General features: G+C 37.2%; 1 protein-coding gene across 1 annotated transcript in view; it reads left to right on the top strand.

Annotated features, from left to right (window-relative positions):
- Positions 1–27,063, top strand: part of col7a1l (collagen type VII alpha 1-like) — a 68,563-nt gene that overhangs the window by 19,290 nt on the left and 22,210 nt on the right. Inside the window, exons 7-71 of the mRNA XM_051890808.1 lie at positions 225–388; positions 562–691; positions 1,233–1,349; positions 1,431–1,586; positions 2,179–2,295; positions 2,385–2,531; positions 3,763–3,882; positions 4,531–4,689; positions 4,790–4,903; positions 5,031–5,180; positions 7,795–7,932; positions 8,018–8,164; positions 8,250–8,369; positions 9,148–9,294; positions 9,940–10,203; positions 11,279–11,418; positions 11,575–11,698; positions 11,792–11,935; positions 12,458–12,645; positions 12,732–12,812; positions 12,900–12,917; positions 14,098–14,124; positions 14,682–14,750; positions 15,339–15,419; positions 15,541–15,567; positions 15,946–15,990; positions 16,110–16,178; positions 16,614–16,709; positions 17,125–17,151; positions 17,242–17,295; positions 17,478–17,549; positions 17,832–17,891; positions 17,993–18,019; positions 18,111–18,155; positions 18,358–18,393; positions 18,964–19,008; positions 19,768–19,803; positions 20,098–20,133; positions 20,218–20,250; positions 20,799–20,870; positions 20,977–21,036; positions 21,516–21,551; positions 21,698–21,778; positions 21,987–22,022; positions 22,286–22,330; positions 22,555–22,626; positions 22,776–22,811; positions 23,006–23,035; positions 23,286–23,327; positions 23,406–23,468; positions 23,546–23,584; positions 23,713–23,772; positions 23,890–23,922; positions 24,327–24,392; positions 24,499–24,543; positions 24,652–24,687; positions 24,801–24,827; positions 24,923–24,991; positions 25,074–25,136; positions 25,302–25,319; positions 25,402–25,437; positions 25,532–25,570; positions 25,662–25,697; positions 26,520–26,654; positions 26,809–26,910. Coding sequence (XP_051746768.1) covers positions 225–388; positions 562–691; positions 1,233–1,349; positions 1,431–1,586; positions 2,179–2,295; positions 2,385–2,531; positions 3,763–3,882; positions 4,531–4,689; positions 4,790–4,903; positions 5,031–5,180; positions 7,795–7,932; positions 8,018–8,164; positions 8,250–8,369; positions 9,148–9,294; positions 9,940–10,203; positions 11,279–11,418; positions 11,575–11,698; positions 11,792–11,935; positions 12,458–12,645; positions 12,732–12,812; positions 12,900–12,917; positions 14,098–14,124; positions 14,682–14,750; positions 15,339–15,419; positions 15,541–15,567; positions 15,946–15,990; positions 16,110–16,178; positions 16,614–16,709; positions 17,125–17,151; positions 17,242–17,295; positions 17,478–17,549; positions 17,832–17,891; positions 17,993–18,019; positions 18,111–18,155; positions 18,358–18,393; positions 18,964–19,008; positions 19,768–19,803; positions 20,098–20,133; positions 20,218–20,250; positions 20,799–20,870; positions 20,977–21,036; positions 21,516–21,551; positions 21,698–21,778; positions 21,987–22,022; positions 22,286–22,330; positions 22,555–22,626; positions 22,776–22,811; positions 23,006–23,035; positions 23,286–23,327; positions 23,406–23,468; positions 23,546–23,584; positions 23,713–23,772; positions 23,890–23,922; positions 24,327–24,392; positions 24,499–24,543; positions 24,652–24,687; positions 24,801–24,827; positions 24,923–24,991; positions 25,074–25,136; positions 25,302–25,319; positions 25,402–25,437; positions 25,532–25,570; positions 25,662–25,697; positions 26,520–26,654; positions 26,809–26,910 — 5,147 coding nt within the window. The remainder of the gene's footprint in view (positions 1–224; positions 389–561; positions 692–1,232; positions 1,350–1,430; positions 1,587–2,178; positions 2,296–2,384; positions 2,532–3,762; positions 3,883–4,530; positions 4,690–4,789; positions 4,904–5,030; positions 5,181–7,794; positions 7,933–8,017; positions 8,165–8,249; positions 8,370–9,147; positions 9,295–9,939; positions 10,204–11,278; positions 11,419–11,574; positions 11,699–11,791; positions 11,936–12,457; positions 12,646–12,731; positions 12,813–12,899; positions 12,918–14,097; positions 14,125–14,681; positions 14,751–15,338; positions 15,420–15,540; positions 15,568–15,945; positions 15,991–16,109; positions 16,179–16,613; positions 16,710–17,124; positions 17,152–17,241; positions 17,296–17,477; positions 17,550–17,831; positions 17,892–17,992; positions 18,020–18,110; positions 18,156–18,357; positions 18,394–18,963; positions 19,009–19,767; positions 19,804–20,097; positions 20,134–20,217; positions 20,251–20,798; positions 20,871–20,976; positions 21,037–21,515; positions 21,552–21,697; positions 21,779–21,986; positions 22,023–22,285; positions 22,331–22,554; positions 22,627–22,775; positions 22,812–23,005; positions 23,036–23,285; positions 23,328–23,405; positions 23,469–23,545; positions 23,585–23,712; positions 23,773–23,889; positions 23,923–24,326; positions 24,393–24,498; positions 24,544–24,651; positions 24,688–24,800; positions 24,828–24,922; positions 24,992–25,073; positions 25,137–25,301; positions 25,320–25,401; positions 25,438–25,531; positions 25,571–25,661; positions 25,698–26,519; positions 26,655–26,808; positions 26,911–27,063) is intronic.

The following is a 27,063-nucleotide window of genomic DNA, read 5'->3' as shown; positions in this document are numbered from 1 at the left end:
ATGTCCTATAACACTAACACAGGTCTTCTTAATGATGTCATATGTGTTTGTTTGGGAATAATAGCTTGACCGTTAGATTGAAACTCAATATTTATTATAAAGATATCTACCTTTAATTTTTAAAACAAAGATCTTAGAAATAAAATAACACACCTGATCCTCTATCACTATTATTATAGCTAATTGTATGATTTTTATCCTGTGTGCTGTTCTGTCTGCTGTAGTGGTGGAGAGGATAGTAGGACCTAAAGATCTGCAAGTGAGTGAGCTGAGTTACAGCTCTCTGCAGCTGACCTGGAGTCAGGCCACAGGAGACGTTACCGGCTACAGGCTGCTCATCACCCCTGTGTCTCCGAAGGGCCATCTGCTCCCAGCACAGCAGAGACAGGTGAGACACGCTCACCTGTCCATATGCACACCCCATGCAGCACAGCAGATGGAAGGCTGCACATGGACAAGTTTTGTTTATGTGGCAATAAGCTAATATGTTGATTATGTATTTGCAAGTGTATGTGTGTATGGTTTGTTCACAATATATTCTTTTCTTTCTTTCTATCTCAGATTGATCTGAAGGGAGATATTAGTAGTACTCCAGTTACCGGGTTGAGTCCTAAGACTGAATACTCTCTCACTGTATATGCCATCTACCCCGGACGCATTGGAGAATCTGCCACTATTATCACAGAAACCAGTGCGTGTCAAACTATATACACTCTTACAAGAAAAGATTCTATATAGAACCTTAAAGTGTTCTGGGTCACTGTGATTTTGCCAAGTAAGACATGTCGCTGGATCAACATATTTTGTTGATCCTGGAACAAAATTCCTTTCTGAAAATGAACCCTAAACCTAGCCCTACCCATAATGTATCTCTAAAATCAAAGGGAACTGATAAGTGAATAACACTGATGTAGAAGCACCTAACCCTAGTTGTAAGCCTAAACTTGACATAAACTGTAAACTTGTCCCTCAAATCTGATTGGTTGATTGGAATGTTGTTCCAGGATCAGCAAAGATGTTGATTCAGGAACGTTGCACTTGGTGAAATCAGGTCTGTCAAGTGCTTCATACATGGAACCTTTTAGGCATTTTTTATGAATTTAGTTTTAATTAATTGATTTTGTTTAAATTCGCTTTTTATTTTAATTATATTTAAAATTATATATTTAATTGATATTTTTATAAACATGATAAATGTACTTTAAAATGGCATACGAATGCTTTTTTTTCAGCTGTTGTGCCACCGGTTGCAAACTTCCGTGTGATTGAAGAAGGACTTTTCTCTTTACGCCTGGGATGGACGCCTCCGCTTGGAAAAGTGAATGGATATAAAATCTATGTTCCAAGAAGTGAGTAACCAACAGACATTCTGAGACTGAATATGAGATACTTTTAAGCTGTTGTTTTCTCATATATCTTTTCCTCCTCAGTGGACAGACCTGGGCTCATTTATGAGCAGATGCTGATGGGCGACGTCTCCTCTCATGTGATTGACACCTTAGAAGAGGATAAAGAGTACAAGGTCAACATCTATGCCATCTACCCAGAGGGCCTCAGTGAGCCTGTATCTATCACTGGGAAAACTTGTAAGTCTACTTCCTCTTTCTTTTTTTCTTCTGTTTCTTTACTTTTATTGCATATTTTCATCTCACGCCTCATGTATAATCTGCCCTTCCAAAACAATAGTGTGTCATTATGATGGTATCAGAATCTTTATATACCACCATGCTAAATAATCACCATCATTGTTTTTGTCTTGTACGTACATACATTATTTAATATTTAATATTCAGCATTTGTTGCAGATCTGTAATTTTAGAGTTATTTTTATGCTGCTGTAACATAACAAGGTCCCTTGTGGGATTAATAAAGAAGTATGTATGCAAGTATTTAATATAACATATATATATATATATATATATATTATGATAACAATTATTATCATTATTATTATTATTATTATAGGAATACAAATTATCATTAAAGTGACAATTTTATATTAAATAGTTTGGTTTGGAATTATCGTGTGTATTGCTGGTTTAACCACTAGATGGCAGTATAACACACATCTTCATGAAGAATCCTTTAAATAACTGCAGTAAAACTTTTATGATTCTTGTCATGCTTTATCATCCCACTCAAAACTCTGTGCACTTATCCTTTCTCTGTGTGTTGCAGTGAAACTGGTCCCAGTTGATCAACTGCTGGTGCAGAACGCCACTACAGACACAGTTCAGGCCCGCTGGTCATCTGTCAGAGGTGCCACAGGGTACAGACTCACCTGGTCATCATCAGGTAACAAGCACTGAGCTGCTTTGATATCAAATGCAGCCTGTTTAAAAACATAAATATAAATGCAAATCTCTGCTTGCCTATTTCTGCAGAGGGACACATAGAAAATGTGAACCTAGGAGACAACTTTAATTTCTACATGGTGCAGGGCCTGCATGCAGGCACAGAGTACACCGTCACTATCAACCCCATCTTTGTGGACATTGAAGGGCCTGTTACCTCTGCCAAAGCCAAGACATGTGAGTGCTACACATGTATTTTAAGGGGCCGTTCATGCTTGCTTTCCAAAACAGTTAGACGGAGCCAACAGAATAAAACAGGGGTCTTAAGGTGTGTTATTTAACTTGACACAGTGTCTTAAAACAGTAAGAAATTCTACATAAACCAGTAATTAAAAATAGTGCAGACGGAGTGCAAGAAGATACTGATAATAAATCATCCCAACTAACAAAAATATATTTAGTTTCGCTAACGTTCCCATTAAGTTATGTAAATGTTTTTCTGAATGTTCAAAACATACTTTTTTATGTTTTAAAAACTTAAAAACATTATGGGAACATTCCAATCATTTTGCAAACATTATCGGAATGTTACTTTTGAATGTTCCTAGAACTTTCTGAAACAAGTAGTAACATTTAAAGGGTTAGCTCACCCAAAAATGAAAATTCTGTCTTTAATTACTCACCTTTATGTCGTTCCACACCCGTAAGACCTTCTTTCATCTTCAGAACACAAATTAAGATATTTTTGATGAAATCCGAGAGCTCTCTGGCCCCTCCGTACACAGCAATTTAATTACCACTTTCAAGGCCCAGAAAGGTACTAAAGACATTGTTAAAATAGTCCATGTGACTACAGTGGTTCAACCTTAATTTTATGAAGCGACGAGAATACTTTTTGTTCGCAAAAACAAAACAAAAATGGACTATTTTAACAATGTCTTTACTACCTACTGGGCTTTAAAAGTGGTAATTAAATGGCTGACTATGGAGGGGTCAGAAAGCTCTCGGATTTCATCAAAAATATCTTAATTTGTGTTTCAAAGATGAACGAAGGTCTTAAGGGTGTGGAACGACATGAGGGTGAGTAATTAATGACAGAATTTTTGGGTGAACTAAGCCTTTAAAAACCATTAGACCAGGGGTGGTGAACTCCGGTGTGTTTGTTTAGGGTTGAAGCAAAACTCTGCAGGACTGTGTCTCTCCAGGACCGACGATCGCCACCCTTGCGTTAGACGAACGACGAACTAAAAAGTTTTAGAAATAAAACGTTCCATGAACGATGTATAAATAATGTTTTTGTGCTAATGTTTTGAGAACATTATTAAAGACCAGATATCTCTGAATGAATATTCTATTAACATTACTGGAAGAACATTTGTTCATAACGTTGAGAGAACCTTTTGAGAATGTTCCCTATTAGCTGGGATACCATGGACGAAGATTATGATGCTCTCTTTCTCTGTCTCAGTGGAAAGCAGTGCAGTACAGACCCTGAGAGCATCTGCGGTGAGCACTAGCAGCGCCGTTACCTCGTGGAATGCTGTACCTGGAGCCACAGGCTACAGACTGGCCTGGGGTCCTACTGCAGGTACCTCAAAAAGTGTCTGTGCTGTTCTCATAGGATCTCCTTGTTCTGAATTTGGCCATTCTCCACTCTCCAATTTCACGTTGTAGTCTGTTTCTCTTTTTTGTTGCTACTTTTCTTTCATTTCCTCTCTCTCTCTCTCTTTCTGATTTATAGTCTCTTTTTCATGGAAGCGACAGGTTGGTGACAACATGAGGTGTCGCTGTGCCGCCTCATGACTCATGCCGTCAACTTTATCTGTGTGTTTAGGAGAATGTGTGTGTGCGTGTGCGTGTGTGTGTGTGTGTTCGGGGAAATGAATTGATGTCACCTCTGAGCACCTCCAAAAGAAGAGTCTTTGAAAGTGACACCTTTCTGTCACTGTGATGGGCTGCGGGCCCTTGCTTTAAAAGAGCGACCTGGAAGAACATTCTGATGAAGTGAAGTGCTCTGTGACTCATACCACACGCTCTGACACATACATATAGATGAGTCTGAGGCTAAATTTATGGAGAAAAGGGAGAGAAATGAAGGGCGAGAGAGGATAAATTAGGTGTTAGATGTTTAGTATTTAAAAAAAAGAATGAAAAATGAAAAGTATATATATACATTTTGGATGATAAACATGTCTGTTATCTGTTTATAAATGTGTTTGTGTGTGTTTATGTAAAGAGTTCGTCGGGAGAGATCGGCCCAGGCAGCTGGCTTTGAATGGCAGCACTACTGAGTATGTTTTGAAGAATCTGGTCCATGACACCGAATATGTGCTCTCTCTTTACGTGCTCTTTGGTTCTGTGGTTGGTCCGGGCATCACCGCTACATTCAGAACCTGTGAGTGACCTGAAATTTTTTTCTTGATAAACATTCTGACAGTGAGCTGCACATCAGCTGCTTATTGGTCGGGACTTATGTCATGCGTTCTGCTCCCCAGCACCTCTCGGATACGTGTCAAATTTTAAAGTAACGTCATACACCAGCTCGTCCATCGATGTGGAATGGAGTCCTATCGTAGGTGCCACAGAGTACAAACTCACCTGGAGTTCAGGTAAAAACTGTTCACCTACAAAATCAAAATCACTGACAAATGTGTCCACTCTGTTTCAATAAGGCCCATGAAATTATAATTCCTTAATTTGATTTATGTTGTACGTGTGTGTGCTTTTTGCTCCCAGAATTTGTGCGTCCTCAGAGTCGTTATCTTGACCGGAGCATTTTACAACACAGTATCACTGGTCTTCAGCCACACACGCTTTATTCTGTCAGCATTCACGCTCTCTACAGCAACACAGAAGGGCCAGAAATCACCCTCTCACAGCAAACAGGTACTTTTTACAACAATAAACAGATATGAAGAAAAAAAAAAGAAAAACCACAGTATTTAATTGAGTTGTTTTTGGATTGTTTCTGGATTTGTTAAGTATGTCCTTCTGTCTCAAGACACCCAAAACACTAATTTAAAGGAATAGTTCAGTACAAGTTAAGCTCAATTGATGGCATTTGTTGCATGTTGATAACCACGAAAATGAATAGCAATTTGTTTCATCTTTTATTTTAAAAAAGCAAATATTTAGGTTACAGTGAAGCATTTACAATGGGGTATATTCGTAAATGTTAAAATGCTCACTGTTTCATTAATATAGACATAAGACTTGAACAATATGTGTGTTAAAGGGATAGTTCACCCAAAAATGAAAATTTGATATTTATCTGCTTACCCCCAGGGCATCCAAGATGTAGGTGACTTTGTTTCTTCAGTAGAACACAAATGATGATTTTTAACTCCAACCGTTGCGATCTGTCAGTCGTATATTGCATGTCAATGGGAACACAATCTATAAGAGTAAAAAAAAACATGCACAGACAAATCCAAATTAAACCCTGCGGCTCGTGACGACACATTGATGTCCTAAGACACGAAACGATCGATTTCTGTGTGAAACCGAACAGTATTTATATCATTTTTTACCTCTAATACACCACTACGTCCAACTGCCTTGAGCGCACGCACGGCATCCGGTGTGTGAGGTCTGAATGCACTCTGATGCCGGAAGTGATCGCTCGCACTCAGATCACTTCCGTCATCAGAGCGCGTTTTTAGACCTCACCAACCGGATGCTCAAGGCAGTTGGACATGGTGTATTAGAGGTAAAAAAATTATATAAATACTGTTGTTTCGTGTCTTAGGACATCAGTGTGTCGTCACGAGCCGCAGGGTTTAATTTGGATTTGTCTGTGCATGTTTTTTTTTACTCTTATAGATGGAGTTCCCATTGACAATGCATTATACGACTGACAGACCGCAACGGTTGGAGTTAAAAATCATCATTTGTGTTCTACTGAAGAAACAAAGTCACCTACATCTTGGATGCCCTGGGGGTAAGCAGATAAACATCAAATTTTCATTTTTGGGTGAACTATCCCTTTAACATGACTGTAGTGTGAAAAGTCACTTACTAACCTTTTATGTATAAAGTTCTGTCATGACAACTCTCAGAGTGTTTGGCATGGTAATGAGTATGACAGTGTTGTATGTTTGGTCTTGGCAGAATAGATCTGCTACACTGCTGCTGCTTTTATTGCTGCTGCTGCTGTAGAGCAAGTACAGGACTTGCTACTGCCAATACATACACGGCACGCTGCTGTGAGCAAGTAGACATGCTGCTGCTGTACAATATAGCGTACATGAATTACTTGAGCAGATCTATACAGGTGGAGCTGGGGAAGGTGGAGGGTTTCTGAAGCGCGCTGCACTGCTAAGGCAAATGCTACCAAAGTATTTTGAAGGTTGAGCACGCAAGCTCATTTGCTACTAATACAGCAGGGAACCATTTAGCTGTGCCCTATAAATAACAATGTGATTACGAGCAGGTTGAGTTAAAGGACCTATTAGCCTGCGCCATCTAGAGTTTCATGACAGAACTTTGTATTTATATCCAATTTCACATGTTTGTTGCCATGAAACATAACACCATAAACCTTAATATCCTAAAATCCTAAAATTAAATCTACATTTAAAAGTAGATTTAAAATGATAACCTTCACATTTCTGCTTGTAAATCCTCCAAAAATTCACTGCCATTGTAAGTGCCTGAGCATAACTTTAGCTTCTCTCTCTTTTTTTTTAAGAAAACAAAGGATTAGTTAAAAGGATTTTTGTTTTTATCAACATTCCTGAACCCGGATACTGGAATATACATTTAGGACCCTCTTATTTTTGCTTTCGCAACCCTTTTCACAGTTACCAGGCCGTCATACTGGTATTCTTAGGATTTTAAATATATATTGCTCCTTTTATTATTGTCTGTGTTATACTAAGTCTTCACTGTGTTCTTACTCTGTAGGAAAGCTGTACCAACAAATCTTGAATTGTCTATTTAGTCTTGTTGGACTGCTCAGTTTGGCTCCGTGTCTTTCTTCTTTCAATGACAACTGGTCGACAGTCATTTATCAGAGCCATAAGAAGAAAACTCTGCTTAGTTAATTAAACACTTCAGACAGTCAGGGTTGGGGGATATGTAGATGTTCCGCCCATTGTTCCAGTGGGATTGTGGGATATCAGGAGATTGATTGACAGCTCCTGTGATTGAGCCCCCATCTTTAGGACCACAGCTATATATAGAGCAGTATTTTTACTGAAGCTCTGCTTATGTGTGTGTGTTTCACTGCTGTCCGCATCACTGTTATCAGCACATCTTCACAGTTCACAGTGAAGCGGCTACAGTACAGTGCACTTAAACAAACGCAAAAACAAATATTATAATGTTAAGTATAAAATAACATCACTGTAAGATTATTTATTTGACCTGTTTTGACTTAAATGTGTCTTACATATTGGACTTTAATACTTCAAGAGTCATCTATAAATAATAATAATATATGAGAAATGACTTTTATCAAACCTGGTGTCACTAATTGTTGTGCCATATTGTTTTGCAGCTTCTTTAACAGACTCTGAGCTGATTGAGACAGTTCGCGAGGTAAAAGTTGTGGACATTGGCGCAAGCTCTTTTAAACTGGCCTGGAAGAAAACACCAGGGGTCACTGGGTACAAGATCACCTGGAGCCCCTTTCACGGTGGGCACCGGCAGTCCTCATTACACTCCATTATCATTACATTTCATAATAATCCATTCTTCATCTTCACTGTCTTTTCTCTTAGGTGGACAGAAGAAGAGTGAGGTTGTATCTTCTTCTGCCACGTCCTTCACCATCACTGATCTGCCTGCCAGTTCTGCCTATAAGATCCAGGTGTCTGCAGTGGTCAGAAGCAAAGAGGGAAGCCCAGTAATGGTGACCGCCCGCACCTGTGAGTCTGCTTGTTTTCATGTAAATGTACAACAGTAAGCATTCAAATGTAAGTATTTTGAAGAAGAATTGCTGCTGTGTTACAGTGGATCTGCCCAAAGTGACTGGATTTAATGCTCTGAACACCACCGACAACAGCACTGTACTGAACTGGACCAGCGTGACTGGAGTCTCTGGATACCTGCTGTCCTGGAGACACATATCAGGTCAGAAACATAAGAATCCAGACTGCATATACATTTACTAAATAAAGGGTAGCTTATGAACATGCAAACACATGATGTCACTCTCTCAACTGTGATATCTATATAGTTGAAGTATATATAATATAATGTATATTGATATACTGTAAATTTCATTTTGTAAAATAAAATAAAATGATAGACTATTTGAATATCATATATTAATATATCATATATTATTAGACCTAGGCTCTAACACTGCTCAGATGGTTTAAAACAAGGAAAGTGGCTGTTTATTTGTTAATGAGTGTTGCTAAATGGCAGGGCAAAACTAATTTCAGATAAGCTCTTGTAATAAGAGTACCTCCCACAGAAGCCATTTTGTCTGTTATACGAGACATAAAAAAGAAGAGAATAGACAGCGTAGATAATGTCATGATGAGATCTGTGATTCATTCCTGTTATCGCAATGACGTCAACGAGGCCTTCTAATGAGGGTGTCCTTTGCTTGAACATGAAGGTGATGAGGGTTTTAAAGGTGGACTTTTATTCTTTAGCTTTTGACACATATAACACTGTCATCCTGAGAATGCTAAAATTTTAACATCCTTGAAGTGTTTTAAACTGGTATAAAAGATTTATCATGACATATCTCAAGTATTTTGAGTCATTTATTTTATCATTTTGCAGACAATAGACTCTTCCAGATGTTCTAGTTTTTAGTTTCCTACTTCTGTTTGGTCACATTAATGGTAATATTATTCTGTCCTAATGCAAATGCCTCTCTTCATGTTCTGTGTAGAGGTGGACATCTCCACTGATCTGCTGAGCTCTGGCTTCACCTCCTATAAGATCCGGGATCTCCAGTATGGCAGAACCTACATCTTTTCCATCAGACCACTTTATGGGGAAGTGGAGGGTCCAGTCACAACCATCACTAAAAGGATCTGTAAGGCCTTATCTCTGCAAATATCATTAGCATTTTACATTTTCTAAATGCCAGTCACTTATACTGTAAGACCTGATTGATGTATTAGACCCATCTGGTGTAAATTATGTTGACTGGAATACAAAAGTGCTGATTAGGGACTGAAAATTTGATGTAAGTTTGTGAAACTCATTTGTGTATGTATTTTTAAAACACACTACCGTTCAAATGTTTGGAGTCAGTAAGTTAATTTAAGTTAAGTCAAATTAAATTAATTAAGTCACAGTAAAGACATTTATAATTTAGCAAAAAGTTTCGATTTCAAATAAATGCTTTCTATTCATCAAAGAATCCTGGAAAAAAAAAAAAGTTTCTTGAGCACCAAATAATAAGCATATTAGAATGATTTCTGAAGGATCATGTAACACTGAAGACTGGAGTAATGATGCTGAAAATTCAGCTTCGCCATCACGGGAATAAATTACATTTAAAAAAGTTTAATATTTCATAATATTAGTTTTTACTGTATTTTTGATTAAATAAATGCAGCCTTGATGAGATTTCTTTCAAAAACATCTTACCGACTGCAAACTTCTGAATGGTAGTGTATACTAAAAGCAAACACTGGTTTGTTTGAGTTCAGAACTTTTTGTGCTCATCTTGCAGTGGGAGCTCCTCATCTCATTCCTGTCCAGAGCCCAACGCCAGCCTCCGTTTCCGCTAATACCAAGGACAATGACATGCAGCTCCAGACCACATCCAGAAACACTCGCACCCCAGTGGTCAAAGTCCCCAGCACGCCCACTACAACTCAGAGACTCGCTGTGAGGCCTCAGATCACCACTGGCCAAACGGCTTCAGCACTGACCAGAATTACCACAGTAAATGACCAAACCACCTTGTCTGTCGAGACGCCCCCACCTGGACCAGGTCATTCAAAATTAAATGTTGTCTCAGTCAGGGTTTTTTTCAGTTTTTAAGTCAATATTTTGCACTTGTAAAAGGGGGCATATCAAGCATTTTTCTTATTTAATTTTTTTCTCTGAGATAAAATTTTTATGCACCCAGAACAATCATTATTTAGTTATTCACAACCTTTTCCCACCCTCTCAGTGACCCTTAGCATAAAACTAGTTGTTTTTGTTGCTTTGTCTTTTTAGACTTGTAAATGTTCCTTTTGCATGTGAAATTTAAAACAAGAACCCTTTCTAACAAGCACTGTATTGTGAGAGCTTATAAATTTACTGCTCAGTTTGCTGAAATATATCACACAAATAGACTATTATTCATTGTTTTCCCATGATTTCAACCTTTTAAGAAGTACAATTTCTCATGAATTAAAAAAAAAAAAAAAACATGTTATTTTTCACTCATTAAAAATTTAAAGGGCCATTTCACCCAAAAATGAAAATTCTGTCATTCTTTACTCATCCTCATGTTGTTCCAAACCTGTATGACTATAAAGATATTTTGAAGAACGTTGGTAATCAAACTTTCCAGTCATTTCCTAATGGTTAGAGAGTCAGAAGGTTGAAGGTTCGATTCTCAATACTGGCAGGAAATGACTGACGTGCCCTTGAGCAAGGCACCTAACCCCCAAACGCTCCCCGGGCCCTCAGCAAAATGGCTGCCCACTGCTCAGGGTGGGAGTGTCCACGATTAGCAGTGTGTGTGTGTTCACCACTCACTACTCCTAATGTGTGTGCACTAACTTGGATGGGTTAAATGCAGAGGACAAATTCCGAGTATGGGTTACCATACCTGGCCTTCAGATGTCACTTTCAAACTGTTTTGGCTTACTTTGTGTGGACAAAAAACACAGAAGAAAGAAAGTCATACAGATTTGGAACATGAGAGTGAGGAAATTATGACAGAATCATTTTGGGGTGAACAATCCTTTTAACTGAATCTCCAAAAGTAGAAATTTTACTACACTGTCTGTCTACCTACTCTAAACAGTGTAAATCTGCACTATGTGAATGAATTGTGTGCATTTGTCTGTTAGTGTGTGGCAGGGTGAAAGCAGATATCGTGTTTCTGGTCGATGAATCCTGGAGCATTGGTACTAATAACTTTGGCAAACTGAAAGATTTCCTATTCAGAACCGTCACCTACTTCCCCTCTATAGGACCTACAGGAACACAGGTAGGACATGCTGATGCGCTATATTAAATTAAGAACTTTACACCTCATTCGGTATCATTTTGTGTCTTAGTCACTGAATCAATTGTCTCAATCATTTGCTCTGATCAAACATAATGCTTTATGTGTGGACTGAACCATCTCATTAACTTGCCTTAGATAGCAGTAGTTCACTACAGTGATCAGCCGAGGATCGAGTTCAACTTTAACACTCACAAAGACCGTAGCTCTGTTTTGAGAGCACTCCGAGAAGTCCGCTATGGAGGGGGGAACACAAAAACAGGTTTACGTACACATTTAAAGATCTAAAATTGTTGATGACACATATTAGGGTGCAATTTGATCTAAAATGTGATGATTGTGAATGTTTGTGTAGGTCGTGGGATCAGCTATGTCCTTAGGGAGATGTTTCAGGAGTCGTTGGGTATGAGACAGGAAGTCCCTCACATTTTAGTGTTGCTGACAGACGGAAGAGCTCAGGATGATGTAGAGCCACCGTCCAGAATAGCACATGCTCTGGGTGAGTAATATAAATGGCAATAGAGGAATAGCTAAACATTCATATATTACTAAATATAGACTACCGATTTATTTGATTAAAAATGCAGGAAACAACAGTAATATTGTGAAATATTATTACCATTAAAAATAAATGTTTTCTATTTTAATATATTTTAGAATGTAATATATTCCTGTGATGGCAAAGCTGAATTTTCAGCATCGTTACTCCAGTCTTCAGTCACATGATCCTTCAGAAATGTGCTGCTTAATATTTTTGTGGAAAAAGTGATTTTTTTTCAGGATTTTCAAAAAGTTCAAAAGAGCATTTATTTGAAGTAGATATTTTTCTGAATTTTTGCATAGATTTATTGTCACTTTTGATCAATGAAATGTGTCCTTGCTGAATAAAAGAATTTCTTTTCTTTTTTTTAAATCTCACTGACTATAAACTTTTGAATACTTTGCAATACATACTTTATGACACTTCAGTATAAGGCCAAATGAATGATAAACTTCAGTTTTTGGTATACTTGTGTTTTAGGTGTCAGTGTTTTGGCCATCGGCATTGCTCACGCAGATATTGAGGAGCTGAGTACAATCGCCTCCCCCACCACTTACAAGAACATCTTCTTCGCCAGTGATTTTGATGATCTTCCGTCCATCGAGAGAGAGTTTATCAGCAGTATCTGTAGCGAGGCCTTACTATCAGAGTTCAAACAACACGACGAGGTGGGCCTTGCAGATCAGAGTGGAATTATGGGTAATAATTTTATAATACATTCTGCACAAGTAAAATTTTTATGTCTTTGTCCTAGTCTGCTCAACTGGACACACCTACAGATGATCCAGAAGCTCTCGCCAAACCAGAAGGACCCAGCTGTCCTCTTAGCTGCAAGGTAAATGCTACATCCTCTACATCCTCATTACAGCTGTCACTCCATGTCTTATAAGAATTCTAATTCCCAGTTTGTTGTTGTTCACAGGGTCAGAAAGGAGAGAAGGTAAGCAGCTATCATGTTACTATGTGCTATTCTATCATAGAATTATAACTGGTAGCACTTTATTTTACAGTCCTGTTCCCCATGTACATGTACTTATTATAGTAATTGCAAAAAATGGGTAAGGTACTAACCCTGAACCTACCCCTAAAACTAAGCTTAAAGGGCTAGTTCACCCAAAAATGAAATTACCCCATGATATACTCACCCTCAAGCCATCCTAGTTGTATGACTTTCTTCTTTCAGACAAATACAATCGGAGTTATATTAAATAATGTCCTGGCTCTTCCAAGCTTTATAATGGCAGTAAATGGAGGATGAGATTTTGAAGCCCATAAAAGTGCATCCATCCATCATAAAAGATAACCACACGGCTCCGGGGGGGGGGGGTTAATAAAGGCCTTCTGAAGCGAAGCAAAACTTAAAAAACTAAAATAACTAGCTTCCGACAGACGGCCGTACACATTAATGTACGGCAAAAAGAGTGAACTCTGACCTGACACATGAGGCACTGACGAACACGGAAGCACAGAGGTGAAAGCAAAACAAAACACCGGTCACGAATTAGAAGTCTAAAATGAGAATTTTTATGTCGGAGGATGTCGATAAGAGCTTGAATTTGTTGTACAGCCCTATTTGTTTGAACAGCGAGAGTCAAAGCTTACGCTACTTCTACATCGCGTCAGGGGTTACTTTTTTGGTGTAAGTCGACGTGCGTACGGCTGTCTGCCGGAATCCAGTTATTTAAGTTTTTAAAGTTTTAAATATGGATATTTTTCTTACACAAATGCATCGCTTTGCTTCAGAAGGCCTTTATTAACCCCCCGGAGCCGCGTGGATATCTTTTATGATGGCTGGATGCACTTTTTTGGGCTTTTTTGGGCTTCAGAATCTCATCCTCTGTTTACTACCATTATAAAGCTTTGGAAAGCCAGGACATTATTTAATATAACTCGTATTCGCCTGAAGTCATTATACTCCTAGGATGGATTGAGGGTGAGTAAATCATGGGGTAATTTTCTTTTTTGGGTGAACTATCCCTTTAACCCCTGTAGTTACCTTATATTACAGAGTACTTTCTTAGGTAAGAACACTGTAAGTACACGCAAGTTCACGCACTGTAAAATAAAGCGCAACCCTACCATAACCAATGTCATAATAATATCTCATTTCTCCACTGCAGGGCGATGGATTTGGTCATGGCGGCCTGGTATGTTTGCTTCTTTCCCTCTAATCTCAATGGCTTACTTCATAATTCTTTTTAAACTCTGACAGACAGTCTTTCTCACTTTGTTAGAGATCTTTACTAAGGTAACATCAGTATTGTTTTTGCTCATACTTAGAAATAGCAAAAATGATAACTATATACTAAGTATTTTATTTATTTAGCTTATTGAGTAGAGGTGTGCTATAACTTTTCTTAGCAATTAGACTTGTGATATTTGCCTGACATATGATAAATTGGGCTAAAAATTCCCACTGACTTACATTGAAGGAAGCACCTGAGTAATTTTAGGGACCAAAGTATCACATAGACTTACAGTGGGCCCTTTTGACTGGGCACTTTTCATAACTGCAAGTTTTCCTAAAATATTTATATTTTTTTATTTCAGCTATTTCAATTAATATGAATAGTCTTAGTTTTAGTTAACGATAACAACACTGGTTTTGCACACACAGTTTCTTCAGAAAAATATAAAAATTGAGTGTCTTTCTTGCAGTATGTTTTTTAAGTGTATTTATTTTAATATTTTTCTGTTGACACAGCGACTCAAGCAAGGCCCGGGGCATTATGACTCATTCTCTCTAAAGGTCAAAGGGGAGAAGGGTGAGCGGGTGAGTACATCCAACATCTGAAGCGCTCATGCCGTTCCACAGCACAAACTTAAATAAACATAAATAAAACACCCCCGTCCTCTCCGTAATTACACGTTCATGTTTATGTTAATTACTGGAGCATTTATTATTTAAACCTAGCCATTCTGTTAATGATGAGATTGTTTTTGTGACTCAGTTGTTGTTTTACTAGATTAAAGGATTAAATCTAATTATTAATATCACAGATCTGTCTCTATGCGGGGTGCTATTCATACTTCACTTTTTTTTCTTCCTGTTATCTCTTTGAGAAGGCAACACATGAAAGCGCTTGTCATATCAAAGCGACTCTTTTGAATAACAAATGAAATGTGACAGGTCTTGCTAACAAGATCAGCATTGTTCTAGATGTTTCCTTATTTATTTTTGTGATATGTATCGATGTGAATGCGTGGATTTTATATTGCTCTATATTTGATTTCAAAGTAATATGTGTACTGAAGATGTTCTGATGTTAGCAGCATCAAACAATTTCTGTATTTGTGTATGTTTTTTTGTTTGTTTGTTTGTTTTTGTCTGTATTATTCCCGCTCCGCACCCATTCATCAGGGTCTTCCCGGAACGGATGGCATCCCAGGGTTACCAGGACGACCAGGTAGAACCGGACCCCCTGGTTCTCCTGGACAAAGGGTAAAGGATGAATCACAATTCAAGCATCAGTCTAGTACTGCAAAATATGTAACAAATGTAGCATATTTAACACATATATAAATGTGTAAATGTGCCTAAACTATCTCTTAATCTGATTCAGGGAGCACCTGGAATTCCTGGTGACATGGTGAGTGTCTCATTAAATCTCACTATATAAAAACAGTGTAGGTGGTGGTATTTAAATCGGTATATTCTGGAAATTGAAGTTGGTTCACTCATTTAAAGCATGTACGCAATGTCCTATATATGTATATCTTAGTAGGAGAATTGGGAAAGGTGCAATTATGTTAGAGTGATTCACAGAGGGAGTAATGAGGAATGATTATGGCTAGTCAGTACAGAGTATTTGCCTCTACTTTCTTTTAAAGTTTCACCCTTTTTTATTAAATGTCTCACGTTATATAAGTCGATTATTCTCTGTGTGATTGTGACAGTGATTGTGTCGGAAAACTCAGACCAACTTTTCTGTCCGTCTCTCCCTATCGCTTTTTCTCCACAATCTCAGGGGCCTCCTGGTAATACTGGACCTAAAGGGCAGAGAGGAGAGAGAGTAAGTTTAGTCTTTTATTTTAATTTAATTTTATTTAATTTTATTTATTTTTTTTAAAACAAATAAATAAAGCCTATTTAAATCAAGTTGACCTATATTAACTTTTTCTTTTCATGTAGGGTGAGCCAGGCTATGTCATGGGAGGTATGGAGGTTATTCCTGGACGTAAAGGAGAGCCTGGATCCTCTGTAAGTGCTGGTATCATACTAAACAGCTATGTTAAAGGGATAGTTCACCCAAAAATGAAAATTTTGTCATACTCACCCTCAAGTTGTTCCAATCCTGTATGATTTTCTTTCTTCTGTTGAACACAAAAGAAGATATTTTAAAAAATGTTGGTAATCAGGCAGTTGTCGGTAGCCATTGACTTCCATAGTATTTTTTTTTCTACTGTGGAAGTCAATGGGTGCAGTCAACTATATGATTACCAACATTCTTTAAAATATCTTCTTTTGTGTTCAACAGAAGAATGAAATTCATACAGGTTTGGAACAACTTGAGGATGAGTAAGTAATGAACTATCCCTTTAAACTAGTTTGCATAATATGTAGCTTATCTCACAGTTCTATTGACATTTTATTTTTCAAGGTTTTCATACATATTTTTTCCCTCTTGATTAAAAGGGCCCCCCAGGTGCTCCAGGGGTCCCAGGGTTATCAGGTCCCCCAGGACTCCCTGGTCTGCCTGGGCCTCCGGGGTCTCCTGGACTCTCTGTTAAGGTTAGTAAAAAATATCACATATAAAGTAGTCTATATTATAATCAGTAACACTTTTTTTTTAGATAGTCCACTTTAGACATTCTACTAACTATAAGGAACTTTGCAACTACATGTCAACTAGCAGTCACTAGAGTATTAGTAGACTGTCTGCTATTAATCTGCAAACACTTTATTGTGATGCTTCCCCAACAGACATTCTATAAGTCACTTTGCAGCTACATGTCAAATTATTCTACTTACCCAAATCCTAACCTAACAGTCTACAGTCTACTGGTGCTCTAATGAGAGTTAGTTGACATCTAGTTGCAAAGTTACTTATTGTTAGTAGAATGTCTAACGTGTAAAGAGTAACCTTATAATATACAGTAAATAATAATATTATAGTCTATATAATCTCAATTTTACCTCCTCTTAGGGTGAGACTGGAGAATCTGGTGCTAAAGTAAGTCATCTACTGCACAAAGCAACGTTTTACCATGAAATATACATGCAAAATACAATGTGTGATTATAATGCTTCTCACACTCTCTAGGGTCCACGTGGAAAGCCAGGTCCCAAAGGAGAAAAAGGGGAGCATGGGAATAATGTTAGTGCGTGCTTTAAGAGTTACTCTCTTAAAGTTACAGTGTTTATTATTATTATTCGATTTTAGAATACTTTCTCCTATTCCATATGCAGCAACTAGGCCTATAAGTAAGCCATTTAATTGGCTGTATTGAAATAATGAAACAAGTGATTTTATTTATGATCTTGTGGATGTTTGTCTAGGGTCTAGCAGGTTTACCTGGACCAGTAGGAGTGGATGGGCTTCCAGGACTTCCTGGTCAGAAAGGGGAGAAGGTGGGTGAGGGATAAAAATATCTAAAACAGCTTCACGTGTCATTTTGTACTTTCAGCAGTGGTGTAAAAGCTATTTTAAGCAATGACTTCCTACAGCTTGCACAGGATAGTTAAAATGCATAAATTAAATCTCTCTGCTCATCTGCCTACCATCGTTTTGGAAGTCTCATTGTTCGGAGTGCTGTAAAAAAAATTGCCCTTCCTCTCTGTCAGAACTACACAAAGCTAAAATTAGTGCAGCTGTTTTTTTTTGATTGAATTTCTTTTGTGTTAATCATAAAGGGAGAGGAAGGTATTGGAATTCAAGGTGTTCAAGGTCCACCTGGGCCAGCTGGAGAGAAGGTACATATTTCTGATATACACAAACCACATTCATATTCGTATTTATATTAGTCAGCAAATCTTAAGGGTAATTATTAAGTCAATGATAATCAATTTTTCAGGGTAATACAGGACTACAAGGCCCAAAGGTAAGCATGTTGGATGTAAAATCAATGAGGCAGAGTGATAGATGATTGTCTTGTGCAATGTATAATTTGTAGTTTCCATATTCATCCAAAGGGCGAAGTAGGAATCCAAGGAGTCCAGGGAATCGCAGGCCCTCGGGTTTGTCAGACTATACACAACCATTTCACCATTAAAGTGTTTCATCTGTCAATTCATGCTGTTAAATTATCTCTGTCTTTCACAGTGAATCAGCATGAACCTTTTAACAGATGTCAGCCTTAGATGCAATCTTGTTTAATTAATGTTAAGTGCTTCATAATGGCAGGTGTTTCACTGTTGTTGTGTTTTTGGCTGTTTTTAGGGGAAAAAGGGTCTTAAAGGAGATCGAGGAGACAAGGTATGATTTTTCTCAGGCACATAACCGATTTGCTCTCCTTCTACAATACAAAAAAAATCAATCACGTCAAGTCAGTGCTTTGGTCTATATAGTGCTGCTGCTGCTGCTCTGTATTTAAGAACCTGATCCATAATTCATCCTGTTCAAAAATGTACAACTGAATGTGAACTGGAATTCTTTATTTTAATTGGTAAATTCTGCCATTCTTTGGTCAAATACTTTTGTATTATGAAGCTTAAGTGTATATTTGACTTGCCTTTGGCAACCTTGGCAATCTGCACTATGATAGTTTGAAATCTCTTTCCACTCACATAATAGAATATTTTCATCTCAAATCAATATTTGATTCCCATCGATTTGTTTATTTGGTAAACAATCATGTTATAAGTTACAGTCAACTGGTCATAAGACCTGACCATCCTCTCATGTATTTTGCAATAATGACCATCTGATTTTAGATACATTTTTGCATGTTGAAGGTATTATTTGACACCTGACATATGTTCTCAACTATATAAACTACAAATGTTAAATCCTTCAGTGTAATCAACAGTTGCATCTAATTGACAGGGTGAACGTGGGGAAATCGGGCCGATCGGGCCTCCAGGAATTGCAGTAAGTTCATAACTTTTACCTGTTCACATCCCTGAAAAATATAAATGGCAACTGCAGGAAAAGGTCAGATGCCTGATGAACCAGTTAATGGATTTAAATCACTACCCTGCACTTGAACATTTTAAAAATGCTTTGTTAAAAAGTCAAATCCTTATTCGTTTGTTCGCTTTTCAAACTTTTCCACTCTGTATGGTGCTGTCGAAGTCCTATTAAGGGCAAGAATGAGCTGTAGATCTCTGGGGAAATTAAAGGAGTCAATTAAGAAAGAGGAAAACCGCCTCCTCTCTGCTGTCTGGCCAGTGATGGATTCCAAAATCCACGTCAAAGCTTCACATTATCGACCTGATTAAAAAAGGAAACACCTGGATGAAGTTTCCACCTAATAATGAGAGAATTACATGTGCGAAACATAGAGCTACTATATTATTATATCCTTCACATGTGACCTTGCCACTGTGTCCATCTCTGGCAATTCAGACTTTCAGTTACTTTCAAATTAAACGTATGCAGACATTATTAAACCCAAGCCTTCAGAGAGGAGATCAAGGAAACATCTCAAACGATTCGACTCCTCATTATCCCTCGGTTCTCTCAGAAACACTACAGCATGATAAAACGTTTGGTTTGGAGCATACCGCAGATGCTTTCAGCATCTGACATCCCTCAAAGCACCTGAGGTCATTCATATTTGCTGAATACTATTTTCATTATTCTTGCAATGATTAGAGGGAAAGCTTACTTTCTGTTTTTAAACTTTAGGGCTTCCCTGGAGCTGCTGGACGAAAGGGTGATGAGGTGAACTATTTTTTTAATTTAACCTAATCTAATACTTTTAATAACAAGTTTAAATTATTTCAACTACACCCTACAATATAACCAAACATACAGCAATGTAGTCGGTCCATGTGACTTTCAATGCTTCAAAACCTTTAAGTGTCCTTGTAATGTAAATTTGTGTCCGCAAGTGAAAGTTATTTGACCTCACATGGAGTGTCTGTAGTAAATTAATGCATGGAAATCTATGACATCAGCACTTATAGAAGTTTACAATTAAACTGTGTGATTTATATTTCTGTTCTTGATTCACAGGGGCAGCGTGGTGCTCCTGGTGACCCAGCTAAAGGGGTAAAAATGATGATGTCTCATCTAACACATTGTGTTTCTAGTTAACAATACACTATTGCTAATAATTCCCCTCACATTTCACAGATACTTGGTCCTCCAGGGAAAAAGGGTGCCAGGGTAAGATAATCAAGAATCAGTTTCAAAATATATATACAAATGTCTTTAATTGTGAACAATTGTCTGCACCAAAACCTGGTCATCTTTGGGTGTTACGTCCCACACACAAATGCTTTTCTTTTTTTCTTTTTTGTTTTTTGAGCGCATGACTCAAGTCTGGTGTTTATTTCCCTTTGGGTTCCGTTCATCTGCACTGATGAAAACAAGCAGTTGATCCAGTGCTTGGACAACTTAAACACGGTTAATTAGTGCCGTGAGCATCGATATGAAACCAAGAGCTCCCCCAGGTCTGCCTGTCAATGAACACACAAAGCAAAAAAAGACAGTTTTATAAACTGTCCCAAGACACTCCAGGGTATAAATCTGCGATTGGAGCATTTAATTAAAGGTTTTTAAGTGATGACCCTAAATAAACCAAATTGAGCTTGAGCACACCTGCCATATTGGTCAGTTGGCTGATGTTTGCTGCTGGTTACATGTTGCTTGAAATGGTCATCAGTAGAAATATTTACGCTAGGTTATTTCTTCCCACTGAACTGGGTATAAAGGGGGATGTCGGACAAGTTGGGCCACCAGGACCACAAGGAATGAAAGGAGATCAGGGTGATAAAGGTGAAAAGGTAGGTGTGTGTTTGTTGTTTTGGATGTGAAATTGCAATTAATTGCATTTATTGATTAGCTGCCAATCTGAATGTACTGATTTGTTGTCTTCTGGGTTTTTTAAAGGGCAATCCTGGATTTGGAATCCCCGGTCAGCCTGGTCCCAAGGGAGAGAGCGGAGAAAGAGTGAGTGTTTATGAGACTTATAGCTTTTAGAAAAAAACGGTAATATTGTGAAATATTATTACAATTTAAAATAACTGTTTTCAATTTTAATGTATTTTAAACTGTAATTTTTATTCCTGTAATTCAAAGCTGAATTCTTCAGTGTCACATGATCCTTAAGAAATCCTTCTAATATGCTGATTTGATGCTCAAGAAACATTTCTCTTTATTATATTTCTTCATTATTATTGAAAACAGCTGTGCTGCTCACAAATTTTGTATTTTTGTGGAAATCTTGATATATTTTTTTAGGATTCTTCGATCATCATCTCACAGGAAGTCACATGATTTATGAACATCCATTACAAGGAAACATTTTTTTTCACACTCTTAGTGTCTTGTATAAATGTAATGTTAAATATTTGTCAACCTGGCTTTGACATTGACATTATACAAAAATATTAAAAGATTAAAAAAACAGTCTTCTTTTTTATGCACAGGGTAATGTTGGATTATCAGGGAAACCAGGGCCAAAAGTAAGTTTGTTACACGCTTTTTATTTTAATACCTGTGAAATTCTGTTAGACCACAAAAAGTGCTTGTGAAACTTTGGCAAAGAGAAGACATAAAAGATTAAATGAAACAGATCAATCACATGAACACTTCCTTTGGTTGTGTCCAGGGCAACGATGGGTCCAAAGGAGAGAAAGGGGAGGTGGGTTTCCCAGGCAACCCTGGTTCTCCAGGACTAAGAGGTAAAGATGTAAGTAAATCAAGAGCCCAGAGTGACTGATACAAGAAGTATGCGAGTGTGTATTTGTGAGCATGTGTGGATGTGCGCTTTGCATCATTGCATTAAGGATATTAGAGATTTTGAAGGGTTATTTTGTCATAAAATACCATTGTTTGCTTTTTAATTAATGCTTCATTCATTCATATTTAATTAAATTTTCTGCTTTCATGGATTTCAGGGTGTGCCAGGAGCGAAAGGGGAGGTGGGATCAAGGGTGAGACTCATAGAGAAACCCACACCTTCACACACAATCTTGTTTTTCTGTCATGGTGGAGATTTTCCACTGACTTCCATTGTTTTTATACTGAACTAATGATATTTTATGACCCCTAGATATTTTTTAGACATTATTATGTATATTTATTAAGCTGATTGCGTCTTTACAGTGCAGATTATCAGGTTTAATTCATTTATTTATTGTTTTTTGTTGTGTTTCGTTAAATGTTTTGTTATATGTAATTATACTTTTTGTTACAGGGAGAGTCTGGTTCACCAGGAGAGCCTGGAGAGAGAGGTGTCAAGGTATTGTCTCTCTTCTAAACCTCTTTTTTTTCCTCATCTAAACATTTTTGTCATACAGTCTTGATCAAATGTCTCTCTTTATTCAAATCAGATATTCTGTATTGGCCTGTTCGTAATAATATCACCCTCCCCATTAAAATCTTAATTTTTTCCTCTCTATTTGCTTTTGTTGCTCAAAGCATTAAGTCTATATCACTCACACTTCTCCTCATCTCCAATGTCAGGGCCCTCTCGGTCTTCCAGGACGACCCGGTGACCCTGGGGAAAGAGGCGAGCCTGGGAAATTAGGGTTACCAGTGAGCAGCTTCCTTTATTTTACATTTTGTAGACAATATTTGATCAAATGCTCTTCTGAAGCACTTCCAGAGAGAAGCAAACTGAATTATGAAGCAAAATAACACAGACTAGTCAATACTGTTTGATAATGAATGTCCATGTTTTTCAGGGTCCAGAGGGACACAAAGGAGATAAAGGCGATCCGGTATGTGCTGCTATTGAAAAGCACAAGAATAACTTTATTTTATATACTTTTTTTTTAAGACAAATTCAATATTTCATTTGCCGGTCATGCTCTGTGCTCGCATAACAGAATCTCAGTTTTTCTTGTCATGCTGGGGCTCTCAGATGATAAATTAAAGAGAAAGATTCAATGTATTAATATTGTATTCTCTGCAGGGGCTGCCGGGACCACCGGGAGTTACTCAAGTGAGTTTTACTGTATTATAATCAAGCTTTTTAACATAAATGAATGTTAATGTGATCATGTCATTTTCGGTTGGTTGCTTTAAAATATGTTTGTTACAGATGTCAAAAGCTGTCAAGACAGTATTGCTCTTTTTGTTTTGTCTTTAAAAGCACTGCTGGTCACTTCTTTTGTCATTTATTTGATTGAACATTTCATGGTTTTTGTTATTAATACATATTGTCAGTGATTCTCATAATTCTTCTTTCCTAGTACACTACGTCAGACAACACCATTCTCACCAGGGCCGTTAAGGTAAAGTAAGACGTTTATATACAACAACAATCTAGGAACATTCAGTCAATTGTAAGTGTGTATTTGCTGTATTTAAAGGGTGAACCTGGTGAGCCGGGACTCCCAGGACGCCAGGGGGAGACAGGACGTCCTGGACCACCTGTAAGTGAGGTTTCACATCCTGTACTTTACTAATAACAGGATGATGTAGGTTACATTTTGCTTTTATTTTCCTTTAGGGTCCTGAAGGTAAACCAGGACCTCCAGGGAATTCACTGGTGAGTCACTATAAAGTCATAAATAAACTTATTGTCAATTTCTCAGATGGCATGTCTTTTAATTATTGGAGGATGAAAGACTTTAAAAACACATTATTTACTGTAGCTCAATTTTATTTTTCTTCTAGTTTGGATCTAGTACAGGAAGAGATGGCGTGGATGGTCTACCAGAAAGGCCTGGATCTAAGGTTCGACTACTTCCTGTTTAAATTTTTCTGCAATATAGTGATGGCTAATCATTCTCTTCGTATGTACTGTTGTAATTATTTTCAGTAATAATTAACTGTGTGGTTGTGTGTACGCAGGGTGAACCAGGGCAGAAAGGGGACCCAGGACCAGTGAGTAGGCCTAATAACAATTATTTTGTGATCATTTATCATGTGATTCATATTTTAAATTCAGTGACATTAACTGAATTGCAGGGTGTGCGACAGGTGTACAGTATATTAAAGTGCATCAAAATACACAATGTCTGCTAATGAGTCTGTAGGACCCTTTTAATGTGTCATTATGCTAAATGAAAATGGAGAACTTAGCTAAAATAATCCAATCTGTCAAGTATATGCACTTTCCTAAAGGTTATCTTTTGTTCTTAAAGGACAAATTATTATTATAATTAGAGTTAATGCTGGACTTTTCAGTGTGTGTGTGTGTGTGTGTGTGTGTGTGTGGTATTCCCAATGTTATAAAACTCATTATGTTTATGGATAGTCCTCAAAACTTGTGTGTTTTATTTAAACAGAAAGGAGAGAAAGGGGATCTTGGGCGTGCTGGGATTACTGGTATGCCTGGTTTACCTGGAACACCTGTGAGTATACAGTAGTAACATTTACAACAGGTATAAACCATAATATCTCTATAACAAAGTTATTAATTTCCTCTCTTTTCTTATGTTCTGTTCTATCATCTTTCAGGGCAAACCTGGTGTTGATGGGAAACGTGGAGTAGCTGGAAAAGATGTATGTTTAATATATTGTTGTAGCTCTAAATGCTCTAATTTTATATATATATATATATATATATATATATATATATATATATAAAACTAAACCATATTTTTTTTACAGGGAGAACAAGGTCCAAAGGGTGATGAAGGGACAAAGGTGGGAGAACAGACTGATATGAACTACTATTCCATTATTATTCCATTATGTATTATTCTATTTATATATATGAAATGCATTTGGCTAACCTAATTTCTTATTTTAATGCATAGGGTGAAAAAGGTGAACCTGGTGCAAATGTAAGATAATCCCAAATCAACAGTTTTAAGCAAATTAAATGGCTTGTTTATATACATAATATGTTATGTATTTTGTCATTTTAAATGCTTTATAGGGAAATGAAGGTCAAAAAGGAGAGCAAGGATCTCCAGGCTTGCCAGGTCCTCCCATTGTTCTCCAAGAGGTACAAGTTTTTTGTTTGAGCTTAGACAAGATTGTATTTGCAACCATTGCTGTTGCTAAATTATATTTGTGTTTGTTCCCAGGGTATGTCGATTGAGGACATAAAAAAGGCATTTCCCATACCAATGGGACCCCCTGGTGCGACGGTGAGTGCGTAACATAAGCTTCTTTACTAAATAATCAACACATAAATCAGAACATGTGACTGCAGACTATTGAGACATTTGGATGCATTTCGGGGCTTTTATGTTTTTGACAATCATGAGTTTGAGGTAATTTTTTAGCTCTTACATGTGTTTCTGTGTGCATAGGGTCCTCCTGGGATGAAGGTAATGTATAAATTGCCAAAAAATCCTTGAAGAAATTAAAAGACTCTCAGGCGATATCTAATTTTTCTCCTTTGGTTGGCAGGGAGAGAAAGGAGAGATGGGTTTGAAAGGAGAGAAGGTACCAAACTTTCTACATCTCATTGATTGCACAAGTTATCTTCACATGTCTGTGTTGCAGAAGGAATGATAGTGGGCACTGTATTATTTAACAGGGTGATGCTGGCCCACCTGGGAGAGCTATTGAAATGAAGGTCTTCATGGTTACTCAATGCTTATACATAATTTACTTCATTACAAAACTGATCTTAGGTGGTGTAAACATATTGTTTTGTTCTGTTTCAGGACATTGAAGGCTTGTTTGATTCATACGGTATTAAAGTAAGTGTGCTGAATTTAAACAGCTTGCTTTTAACCCTGCAGGAATTTTGACGCCACAATGTTTGATTTTCTTACGTAAATGGACTTCAATAAACAAATTTTTAAAAATAATATTTGGGGGATGAGGGTTCTTTTTAGGCATGTTGCCTGGAAGTAATGCTATGGAAACATGATATGAATAAAATGTTTTTATATATTTAAATATTTGTAGCCAAATTGAGTGACTGTCCATTTTTAGCGATATCGAAATACTAAATGTTAAAAACAGAAAAAAACTGAATGACACTATGTATTTGTGCAATAGGCATTTTACTAACTAATAACAGAATCTAATAAAATTAGCCCCTAGTTTAACATTTGCTTCAATTTTGATCAAATATTAAGCTTTAGTATTAAATTAATTTATTAGATTTACTGTTTCATATTAATATTAAGCTTTAATATTTACTGAAAACATGCTTTATAAACAAAGTATAAATAATTGTAAAACATTATGAATATGATAACTGCAGTATTCTCAATGGAGGCAGCATTCATTACATCCATAACATATAAATAATTTAAATTACTTTTTTGTTTTGAAAATGAACTTACTCACAACAAATATGAATCTTGCCAGAAAGGATTTAAAAATCAACCACCAGGATGTGTTGTGAATTGTGAACAAGAGCTTTTTACTGGTTTATAAAAGTCATCCCAACTTTATTAGCAATTTTATTGTCATCTTATATGCATTACATATTTATATGAATTCTAACCATTTTGAATTACGCTACAGTAAAACAGTACCACATTTGCAATAAATAAAAACACACTTCCCAGCTCTCGCTGCTGAAGGCCTTGATTGACAGGCTGCTTCAGGATGGAATGGAGGAGCTTCTTCATGAGATCAGTACCAGCAGAAGAGTGAAAGGAGACAGACAGGAGCCGGACTCCAACGTCATCACTGAATACACCGTGAGTAGCCTCCTAAACATATAAAACATCTCAGGAAAATGAATTACTATGACAATAATACAAACACTCTGACTTCTAGTCAGATTTGCCATCAGCATTAATGTTAAGGCTATATTAAGCCTATTGAATCATGAGAGCTCTCTCTAATCCACAGAGCTCAGTAAAGTACAGTCACCCACAAGAGTCATTACCTGATATGGATTTGATTGAGGAAGAGTCTGATCTTGAAGAGGGGCAGATGCCTGAACCCAGTCCTGTAAGCAAACATTCATTCCTTGTCAGTAATTACAGCACCATTATTCACAATCCACTAACCTAACATCAACACTTCTAGTTTTTTCAGATATACTTGATTGATTTTGCTCTGATATAATGTTGTTTTTTTTCAAGGAGTCCCCCTCATGTGCTG

The sequence above is a fragment of the Ctenopharyngodon idella genome, chromosome 4, assembly GCF_019924925.1.
Source record: "Ctenopharyngodon idella isolate HZGC_01 chromosome 4, HZGC01, whole genome shotgun sequence".
Lineage (NCBI taxonomy): Eukaryota > Metazoa > Chordata > Actinopteri > Cypriniformes > Xenocyprididae > Ctenopharyngodon > Ctenopharyngodon idella.
This window is presented reverse-complemented; position numbering and strand designations above follow the sequence as displayed.